Source organism: Hippocampus comes, unplaced genomic scaffold, assembly GCF_001891065.2.
Source record: "Hippocampus comes isolate QL1 unplaced genomic scaffold, H_comes_QL1_v1.1 scaffold143, whole genome shotgun sequence".
NCBI lineage: Eukaryota > Metazoa > Chordata > Actinopteri > Syngnathiformes > Syngnathidae > Hippocampus > Hippocampus comes.
The window spans coordinates 313,015-323,764 of NW_017805504.1; the positions used below are offsets into that span (position 1 = coordinate 313,015).

The window sequence follows — 10,750 nt, forward strand, 5'->3', positions numbered from 1 at the left end:
GGTCCCGTAAGGTGGAGGGATTCCAGCCGCTGCTTGGGGATCAGTACCAGCGATACGATGACGGCAAAAGCCAGTCAGCCCTCTGAGCTCAGGCCTCACCCACGTGCCTCATAAACTATTACTTTAACTTTAAGACCACTCAAAACCAGGCTAATTGAACACTGTCAGAATGCAGGAGAATAATTCTGCCTTTGGAGAACTAAAGTTTAGGATTTATCGTCTTCCAGGTGAACCAACACAAGCACTCCCTTGCAAAACATTTTAATCAAGAATTCAAAATAACACGACTCAAGTAATACTAAAAAGGAGTCGTCCAAACAATTAGTTGAGTAAGTATTCATTTGTCACTGTCCTGTGACAAACATTTTTTTAATTTGTAAAATATTTACATTAATGCATGTGGCACAGTGGACGACTGCTTAGCACGTCCACCTCACAGTGTAGAGGTTGTGGGTTCGAATCTGGCCCCTGTCTTCCTGTGTGCAGTTTGCATGTTCTCTCTCTGCTTGAGTAGGTTTTAGCAGGGCACCCAATGGATGAAAAAAAATTACAAAATAAGCCATTCATTGAAGGTGCGCCTCATAATCCAGTGTGCCCTTTAGTGTGGAAAATACGGTACCCAGCCTGTGCCTTTTTATTCCACCATCTGATTGGCTCAAATTAAAAACCTACCTAGATTTGGTTTGGAACATCGCCTTTTGCTTTGTCAAGCCTGTGTGTGTTCTCCAAAGGATTTTCTTCTGGCTTCTGACTGGCTGAAAAAAATGTTCCGTTAAGAGTAAAGGTCAAAGTAGGGTCAAGTTTTAAAGTCGGGTCACCATTTGAGTTAAAATTTAGTTAAAAAAAAAAAAAAACCACGCCTGCTACCTGAAGGCAGGTGGGATAGGCTCCACCACACCCCCGACTCTCGCGAGGATAAGTGGATCAGATAATGGATAGATAGACATTAATGCGTTATGGACATTCCATTCATGTTTTGTTTTGTTTTTGTTTTTTTAATGACAAAAATGGACATACCCATGTTTCACAGGACAGTGATACATTGAAGAAAAAACTAATCAAGTATTGAGTAGCTAGGAACCTAGGTTTTATTTTTTTAATTAGTGCAAGTAGACAAAAACAAACAGGGAATGTGCAAATGTGTAAACAGTATAATTACAGTTAAAAATTGATTCTTTGTAAAATGAAGATGAAGGCAACGTCGCCATTTTCGTCATGTAAAGTGATAAGAGAAAATAATTGTTTTAAAAACAATTTCATCAGAAATGAAAGACATCAATAGCCTCTCATTAACACGATATTTCATTTATTTTTGATTTTGTGTCGAAAACTGGCGTCAAACATTGGTAATGGCACTATTTTGTCCGCAGGGGGCGCCATATCACCGCAAGTATACTGGTACGGGACATGATCAGAATGAGACCCTTTGTTTCCAACAAATGGAAATGTGATGCATGTATTGTTGCGTTTCCGTGGTTTTTGAGCTACTAAATTATTATTTTTCTTTAGTTTTGTCACCATTAAATACCGTCTTTCGACTTTAAACTGTCATAAATGTACCGAGAAGGCTGATGACCTCTTTTTAACGAATGTTGAATTTGAACCTGGGTTGTTTCTGAATTGTAGGAAATTGTCACCTACCCCAAAAAAAAAAAAAAACTGAAACATGCAATTGTGGTGGAAATTATAGATGCCCTGAGATAAAATGCAAGTGTAGCTTTCGTAAAAGTGATACCTGAATTTTATTGAAAATACCAAATAGCTCTTGAGTACTTTTAAAATGTATTTTTTTTTCTGTCCCTGCTTCTTGTTGAGTAATTTAAAAAATGAAAGAAAAAAAAGCTGCTTTTTTGAGCATGATTTTGTGAATGTCCTCCTTGTATATTTAAAACCATGTTCCGATTTTAAATAGCAGAAATTATGCTTGAAATTTATCATTTTGTTTTTCTCCAGTTAGCATGGCAGCTAACACGACTAGAGAGCAAAAACTGGAACATTTACATTGATTTAGAGAAATACTAAAAGTACAACATTCAATTAAATGTAGCTTTCTATGTATCTGCTGTATTTTATTTTAAAAAAGAATCATGAGCCATGCACATGACACATCGGAGCAGCAGTGATTCTCAAAGTGTGTAGCACGGGAAAGAATCACTGCCCGATAGGTTCAGATATATTAACGTTTAAGAACTGTTTATTTTCAACATTCCTGCATGTATCAATCATTTGAATCAAATCATAATCAAAGGATTTTTTATTTTTTATAATAATGCCTATTGTGACACAGTGGGTTAAAATTAAAAGTACTTTTTTTAGGACTAGAGTGAGCTGAACGAATCAAAGTGAACGTGTCTTTTTTTAAAAAAAAAAACTTTTTGGTCCTAAAAACATGACCAAAATAAAAAGAAATAAATGTTCCGTTTTTCAAAAATAGCATTCGTCGTGGGAAACGCTTGACTTGAACTGCACACGGAAGTGTATTTGTTTCGGCTAACGACGAGTGACGTCACCGGCTCGATTCACCTGCGCGGTGTCGGATTTCAAAGACGAGAGGGCGGAAGGCGGGAGGCAGGCAGGCAGGAAGATAGCCTGCGGGGCGGACGGCTCAGACGGACGGAAGCAGACCGTTTCAATGGTAGAACTCTCCAACATTTCCACTCACTTGTTGCCGTGAGCATGAATGAAGTCACACTCGCCACACACTAGCGTACAACTCCAGACGCAACGCAAACGACAATTTTCGTCCTGAACAACGCATTTTGAGTGTTTCGCCGAGCGAGTCGACTTGTCATGGACGAAGGTGGCTCCGCGTTGCCCGATTTGAAGGAGCTGGAGACCAAATTGGGTCGCAAAGTTCCCGAAAGTCTCGTTCGCTCGCTCGTGGGAAGCAGACACGACAAGGCGACCCCCACGTCGGCACGTTCCGGACACAATTCCGCGGACTTTGAACGACTGGAGGGCAAACTCCTTTTCCTCAAACAAGAAATGGTGAGTGAAATTATAGTGTGTTCTTCCCAAAAACGGAAATCCTGAATCGGAAGTACTACGGAAGAATACTGTCTCCTCAATTGTGTTCCTGGGTCGAATTGACTCGGGTGACAGGAATGCAAGAAGAATGTTTTTGTCATTGTCTTTAGTTGCTCAATCTGATCTGCAACATATCAAGCGGGTGAGCTGAATTGCAGCAATTAAATAATTTGACTGGATCAAATTGACCTGCCTGTCAGAAATGCAAGAACAATGTTTTTATGTCACTGACTTCAATTGGTCAATATGACCTGCAACATCTCAAATGTGTGAACTGAATGACAGCAAGAAAATAATTTCCCCTGGGTCAAATTGACCCGATTGTCACAGATACAGAGACACAATTTATATATCATTATCCTTAAAAGGTCAGTTGACCTGCTGCAGATGAATCGTGTTATTTAAGAACTGTAATGTTTGTGGGTCAAATTGACCCTTGTGTCAGAAATGTAAAAATACTGTTTATATGTCTTTAACTTAAATGGATCAATTTGACGAGCAATATGTGAAGTGGGTTCGTTTAAGGACAGCGATAATAATGTTCCTGGGTCAAAATGACCCGGATGTCAGAAATGCAACACTTTACATTTCATGAATCTAAATAGGTCTATTTGACCTGCAAAATGTGAAACTGCTCCACTTTAAGAACAGCAATGTTCCTGGGTCAGATTGACCCTGGGGGTCATTAACGGTAAAACACAGTTTTCAGTCAATTATTTAGTACTATACTTCTCATGCATGAAGTTTTTGGGGATTAGATACAAGCGGATCAATTTGGCCCGTGGCGCAAACGGCACATTAAACTTTGATGATAAAAATGATGTTTGAGTTTTCAATTTGTATTATTGAGTTGAGAAATTGTGAAATCACACTGCATGGAAAAAAAACGTAACCTGTACGAACTTGTATCGTTTCTCACAATTTGCATTGCGGTTTCGGTATCAAGATGCAAAGATTCCTGCACGATTCATGAGCCAATAGCAACTTTATTCAAGCTCGATAAAGCCCAGGTGTTGTTCAAGGCCACAAAAAGTATTCGGCCCCTGAGGCAGAGGGCTTTCAAAACTTGGATTTGAGCTGATATTCTTTGTTGATATGACAGCAAACATGACTTGTTTGTATTCAGTCGAGTCCAAATCCAGGATACTGTCTATTTCCTTGCTGCGCCTTTGTTTTTTGTTTTTTTTGGTCTCTTTTCAAGAGTCTCTAATTGTTTCTCAGCGCCAGCAACCCGTTTGGTAGGCGTGTCAATCACAAATTGCCCCACAAAAATCCTGCAGGCTCCAACCGAAAAGACGCAGGAACTTTTGGTTCGAAGCGACCGTTTCTATTGTGCCAGAGATTTAATTCAGTATTTTTTTCTTCTCTATGATTACAAATATACCCATGTACTCATTTTTTTTTAATTCACATATTTGGGCATTCCTATAACATATTGTGATGCACATTACAAATCATACGTTTCTTTATAACATCAGCAACAGCCTCCCAGAATTCATTTTAATTCATTTTGCTTGTCATCTTTTGACATTGACCCCCAAGCGGAACAAACTGTTTAAAATCCTCCCCCCCCCCCCCCCCCCCCCCCCCCCCGGTGCGACACAGGCGAACCTGCGCGCCATCGACGTGGACCTGATGCAGCAGCTCATGTCCATCAACGAGGGCATCGAATCCATCCGCTGGGTGATGGACGACAAAGGCGACACGGTCAGCCAAGACGGCAGCCTGACGGGCAGCCTGTACAGCCTGTCGGACAGCCAGGACGGCGCCTCGCTGCCGGGTAGCCTCAGCAGCCTGAACGACGCCAACAGCGACGAACTGGACGCGTTGTCGGTGGGCAGCTACCTGGACACGCTCTCTGAGGACCTCCGGGAAGACCTTTCGCCAACCAACCTGGACTGCTTTGTTGATAAATCCGTAATAGACGGCGACGCCTTCTGCAAATCGCCGGTGAAACTGAGCGTGCAATCGGATGAATACTACTGCTTTGGATAAGGATGATTTTTAGAGGCCATAGTTGCCATTTTGTGTGTGTGTGTGTGGTCGCGAATTAACATCGCTGACTCACCCGTGTGACTTTTAGTTTTACTTTGAAACTAGCCACACCTCAGCAAACTACTTGCGGTCACACCCTTACTTGGTTTTTGTTGGTTGGTTAACATTTGCAGCTGCGTCTTCTGGTTCTGTTGGGTGCAAACGTCATATTTATTGACCGCCATTTTTTTTATTTATTTACCTTCGAAATTGTTGTCGTTACTAGTTTGTACACTGGGGTGGTACCCTCGGACATCTGGAACCTTGACTGTTACGGCTTGGTGACATACTTGGATCCTTTTAGGGACAACGCCTTGGAGTTTTTGTGGGTATCTTGACAAAAACAAAACAAAGAAACAGCCCTTTAAGGTACAGGGGCTTGTTTTTGGTTGGTAGGTTCAAATGTACTTTTGTAGCCTTAATACTTGACTTTTAGAGCCTGGAAACATACAGTACCCGAAACAGTACCTTGGAGTCCTTTATTTCGATTTGGTCAAGTATGTGATGTGACTCGAGCCTGATTTTTCGGACCCAAACCCAGCATGGTACCTTATGAGGGCTACAATGGCTTGTCACTCAGGTGGTACCATCAGAGTTCTGACTTTCGGACCCTTGACAGTTGGCTTTTGCAAACAGGCTCGCAAACGGTACATTTTCGGGTCCAATGATGAGTCCTAAACGGGAGAAAATTGACATAATTTTCCGAGACACTTTAAATGATTGACTTTTAAGCAGTTTGATGCCTTGTCACTAGTGTGGTACCGTCATAGTTTGGATTTTTGGATTAGTAGGCCACTCTTGACTCTTATGGTTTGGCAGGATACGTTTTATCTTTCCAAGCTCAGAGAAATGGTACCTCAAAATTCTTTTTTTTTTTTTTAAAGTCCAAAGCCATTTAAATGTTACTGTGTTTTCTGACGCACCCTCGGTAAAATATTTCTTCGTACATTTTAAAACGGTACCTTCGCATCTGCTACTTTTGTAGCATCAACGCTCGACATTTCCAATTTGGGATTTTGCCCGTGTCCTTTGAGTCGCTGTAAAAAAAGTGACAAAAGCCATGACTTGGGCGTGCAATAAATACCCCAATGCACTACTGTAGATTTGTGAGGTGTAGAAGTGGGTGCACTCGACTTCTCGCCCTCAGACGACAACCGTAAAGAAGAAGATTAGGATTGAACAGCCATTTGCACAATTTGGACGCCGCATGTGGAGTGATTGGAGACGCTTCAACTTTTTTTTTCTTCCGTAAATCCGAATCGAGAACACAACGACCGGCGGAGTCTTAAACAAAGAACCAAAGATGAGTTGCACATTTGAAGCACGTTCGGGATGCGTGACTGAAAACCAAAGATTGTCTCGTCGATAACGTGAGCTCAGAGCTCTCGGGGGGGTGGTTGTTGACGGCGGCCTCGTGTCAAACACGGCCGATTCGTCGGCGCGTTTCCAAATGTCCTTTTTTGTTAACGATCTGTACATACACGTTGTTGTGTTTTAGCTCGTGTCAGACGCTGCTTTGTTTTTTTGTACTCTGTACTGATTGGTGATGCTGTTCAGCAAATGACATGATAATATATTGTGATTTCGTACACAAGATTCCTTGTCCTTTTTCTTTCTGTCCCATTAGCGCCGCACAGATCTACTCACCTTAATCCAGACACATTAAACGTGCTTGTAACTTCGTCTTGGCAGATTAATGAAGTTTCATGCTGCCTTTATCTCTTTCAGGTTTTAGCAAGCTTTAATCTCCGTTGAAATCCGGTCCCCCAACCAAGGAACCTTTTTTTTTTTTTTTTTTTTTTAATGGAAGTGCCAAACAAATATTTGACTGTTAAGACTACTACAACGAAGCAGGTTCTGCTAGTTCGTCGTCTTGCGGTGATGATGCCTGACGTTTCTAATACAGTCATGGTGCCGGATCAGTGACGTTGTGCCGACCGCAGCATGCAAATGCCAAATAAAGTGTGTGTGTGTGTGCGTGTCTGTGTGTGTGTGTGTGTGTGTGTGTGTGTGTGTGTGTGTGTGTGTTGTGCACGCGCGCAATCACCATTTAGCCGTTGTGACTAAGTCCAATTACAATCTCTTACAGTCGAAACTGTGTGCGTGCAGCAGGGAGCCATTAGCAAATTAGACACAGCGGGCCGACTGGGCCCCGTTCCGCCAAATGTAACGCGACACCGTCTGGAATCTGGGAAACTGTCGCCATGCGACCCAATGAGGATCCAGGAAGTGAGTTATTTGAGTTAAAAGCGTGGACTGCGGGTGAGAGCGGGCTAAAGGGCCGAGTGTGCGTACTCTACTGTCGGACGACTTCATTCCGATTGAATTAGTGGTTGACGTCTTGTCGTCATGAAAAGAAAACGGATTCCCGTGTGTAAATAGGCGACGACGCGTGGCTGTTTGTGTGAGACACGACAGTTAGTCTGGGAAAACTGAGGACATTTGCGTTCAGTCTGGAAATGCTCGAATGTGTCAAAACAGAAATCGCAGAAATCTGAGATATCAACAACATGATTTGCTGCTCTTGAAACTTCAATACAGTGAAACTCCTCGACAACGCGATGTCTTTTATTTTGCTTCCTCCATCTTTCATTTTTATTACCTTTATCTGTCTTCAAGCGTCAGAGCTCTTCTTTTCTTAACTCCTTGGCATGCAAAGGTCCGTTTTGTAGCCATTTTAGCAATGCAACGTTCGTGTTGCGTCTGAAACTAACAATAACAAATACTTCCTGTTCTACTGCGCATGTGTAAACCAGTGTGGTGGTTGCTGTTGCCGTTTCGGAGCGAAGCAGTAGGAGTCGCTGTGGCAGGCCGAGGTCGGATTAGACTTTTGCGGAAGGCTTGTTTTCGTTGTAGTGAACCTCCTTGCGAGGCAAGGGCAGAGAAAAAGATTTCGTATTCCGCAACTTTTCATTGTAGGAGAGCAGAAAAGTGGGAATGGCTTTCATGCATGAAGATTTTTTTCACACTAGGGGGTATTTTGTTGTAGAGGAGTTTCACTCTAGCTGGCTAAATGTTGTGGTTTAGTTGGGTTGTTGCATGAGTTCGCAGGACACAGAAGTCCAGCTTTTGAGTTATATATTCAAGAAAGGGCCGACCACCCCTCTGTGGGAGCGATTTGAACATTTCCGTTTGCTCTTCATCGGAGTCGTTTCAGTCAGAGATAGCGACGAGAACACGTCGTCAACGGAAGCTTCTAGTTTGACAAAATGCGCCGGGATTTTTCCTTCAATCCATTTTGAACATAAACATTCCCCGTTCTCACGCTGCCGATTCGACGGACACGGAGGGCTCTCGTAAAAGCCCCCCTCACCCCCCCCCGAAAAGGTCAAAAGCCTTTTTTTTTCTTTTTTCCCCGAGCATTTCCTGGCAACGCGCCGCAGATCGTTTCAAGGCAGTATAGCGGCGGCGGTTTTGAAAACAGGCTTCACTAAAATGTGTCCCCGTGGACAAATGCTTTGAGCGCTCATTCATGCGAATAAAAGGCAACTCGGGGTCAGTTGGAGGAGCGGTCCTATTGATTGACCCTTTTAAGTCCAGGAGATAAACCGCAAAAGGGCAAGATATTCATCGTATGACCCACGTTTGGCCTTTTTTTTTTTTTTTTTTTTTTAAATGCAACGCTGGAAGGAGAGTACATTGACTTCGGTTTTGTCTTCAAGTTTTATGGACTCATAAAGAATTCCGCTGAGGAACCGAATATTTGCGCCGTCCCACAAGTGCTTTATGTGGAAACTCCGAAGCGCAACGCCATTCTGCAGCCGTCTTGCCACAACCGCATTCCATTTTCCCGACCCGCTCCTGTACACTTTCACCATCCTTCCAAGGGAATGAGACATAATCGTTCTTGGGGAAGTACAGTACCATCTCACGGGTCTTATTCAGTCTGGTCCACACTCAATTAGAAGTGGAACAACTGTTTTTTTTTCGGTCTCATGATGTAATAAATGCTGTTCCTGTGTCGACACTTATCGAATTCTCTACCAACATTCGGGAGTCTTGTTGTGGTACTGGGATTGACCTGTGAGCGCCGTCTTCAAATTTGTTTAGTTTTTACTGAAGATAATTCGGAGCAGTGTCAGTTCTCGGCAGATTTTTACGATTTGCAGTTGGGCTCAGTCCTTATCTCCTGCAAATGGCAGGGCTTCACCCTACTTGTTTTTTTTTCATTTTTATTTCTGCCATGTTAGTTTTAAAGTTTGATGTGTCTCACTGTGCTATTTTAGAAACCTGCCTTGGGACTACGGCTGAAAATTAGCATTTATGCTAAATCCGGCGCATTTACACTGTTTATTCTTGTGTTGATTCATGTGTACTGTCCTAATGAAGAAAAAAACTAAATAAATAAATAGTTGAAAGCCTTCATGCCATTGCATCCGAGAAAATCGTCGCCGAACCAGGTTCCGTTTGAATCGGCTCTTTCTTTTTGGCTTGAGTAAACTTGTAAACTGCATTCCACGCGATTGCTCTATTCACGTGTTCCCCAAACCTCGAGTGAGACAAGCCACGAATTTTTTTATTGTTTTTATTTATTTATTTTTTACATCTAAAAAGTCCACCGCAAAAAAAGTACTGAAATAATGATCGGCGGTTTGAGCAGAAGCGCTTTTCTTTGTTCTGCCTGCCACTACAAAGCACCGGCGCAGAGCAAAGATGCATTACATGTAGTCAACAATCATTTACATGCCAATTCATTCAAAATGGCCGCTTTCCTGGAGCACACCTGATCATCTCTGACAGCGCAGTGGTGGAGAATCAGTGCAACATCTCTTCTCCTGTCAGAAAATAACAACTCGTGGTCTTTCCCACTGTTTATTACAGTAATAGAGAGACGAGCGGGTCATTTCTGTGGAATCCCCGACCATGTAACTTTACTCTTCCCTTCATAAATCAGCAGTAAGAGCAGCAATTTGTCCCGCCGTGCGTCCACACGGGCTTAAAAAGCTCTCTGGAAGTCGCGCGCCAGTGATTCTCGGCGATCATTAACGAGCGAGCCGGCGGCGGCTGGAACAATGCGAGGTCAGCTATCAGTCTGTGCAAGCGCAGCCGGGGCAAAGTGATCATTGCTAACGCTGAGGTCACACTCCTCACCCAGCACTATTTATCGCAGACTTGGCTGCATTGGGGGGGGGGGGGCTTTGCACAAGACTGTAGTCGCTTGACCACGTGACAGTGACACACTGCTTACACTGAGAGCTATCAGTAGCAGACAGTTAATAGGATTTACCCCCCGCTACCCACTTTGCACACAAAGAAAGAACATGCACGCCGGCATCCCAAGAGTAGGCCGTGACAGGTGGCTATCCCCACGGGGAATGTTTAGGGGGGGGGCTGCCGAGGCCCAATTGCTTGCTTACACTAGACCAGGGGTCCCAACCGCCGATCCGCGGACCAGTCCGCAGGGCATTTGGTACCGGGCCGCACAGAAAGAACTTGCCTCAATTCCGTTTTATTTATTTCGGAATACGAAAGATGTTTTATTTTGAAAATTCACCGGATTCTCCGTTACATCCGTCTGTGTCACGCTTGACACACGTCAAGCCACGCTTCTCTGTCACGTGACCGATTACGCTTAAAAACAAAACGCCAGAGCTTGCAAAATGAGGAAAAAAAAAACTGCTGGAGATCGCAAATGACGGCGGCCTTAAAAGTACGTTCGAGACAACTGGATTAAAGTTATGGCTGAATA

At 43.2% G+C, this 10,750-nt stretch overlaps 2 protein-coding genes across 2 annotated transcripts in view; both read left to right on the plus strand.

Annotated features, from left to right (window-relative positions):
* LOC109520293 (5,6-dihydroxyindole-2-carboxylic acid oxidase-like) overlaps positions 1-318 on the plus strand; it is a 6,913-nt gene extending 6,595 nt beyond the window's left edge. The window contains exon 8 of the mRNA XM_019877419.1: positions 12-318. Within this exon, the coding sequence (XP_019732978.1) occupies positions 12-86 (75 nt within the window). The 3' untranslated portion in view covers positions 87-318. The remainder of the gene's footprint in view (positions 1-11) is intronic.
* Positions 319-2,597: 2,279 nt separating this feature from the next.
* On the plus strand, positions 2,598-6,655 carry lurap1l (leucine rich adaptor protein 1 like). Its single transcript, XM_019877471.1, has 2 exons — positions 2,598-2,988; positions 4,633-6,655. The coding sequence occupies exons 1-2, from the start codon at positions 2,791-2,793 to the stop codon at positions 5,020-5,022; spliced, it is 588 nt and encodes a 195-aa protein (XP_019733030.1). The 5' UTR covers positions 2,598-2,790; the 3' UTR covers positions 5,023-6,655.
* The last annotated feature ends 4,095 nt before the right edge of the window (positions 6,656-10,750 follow it).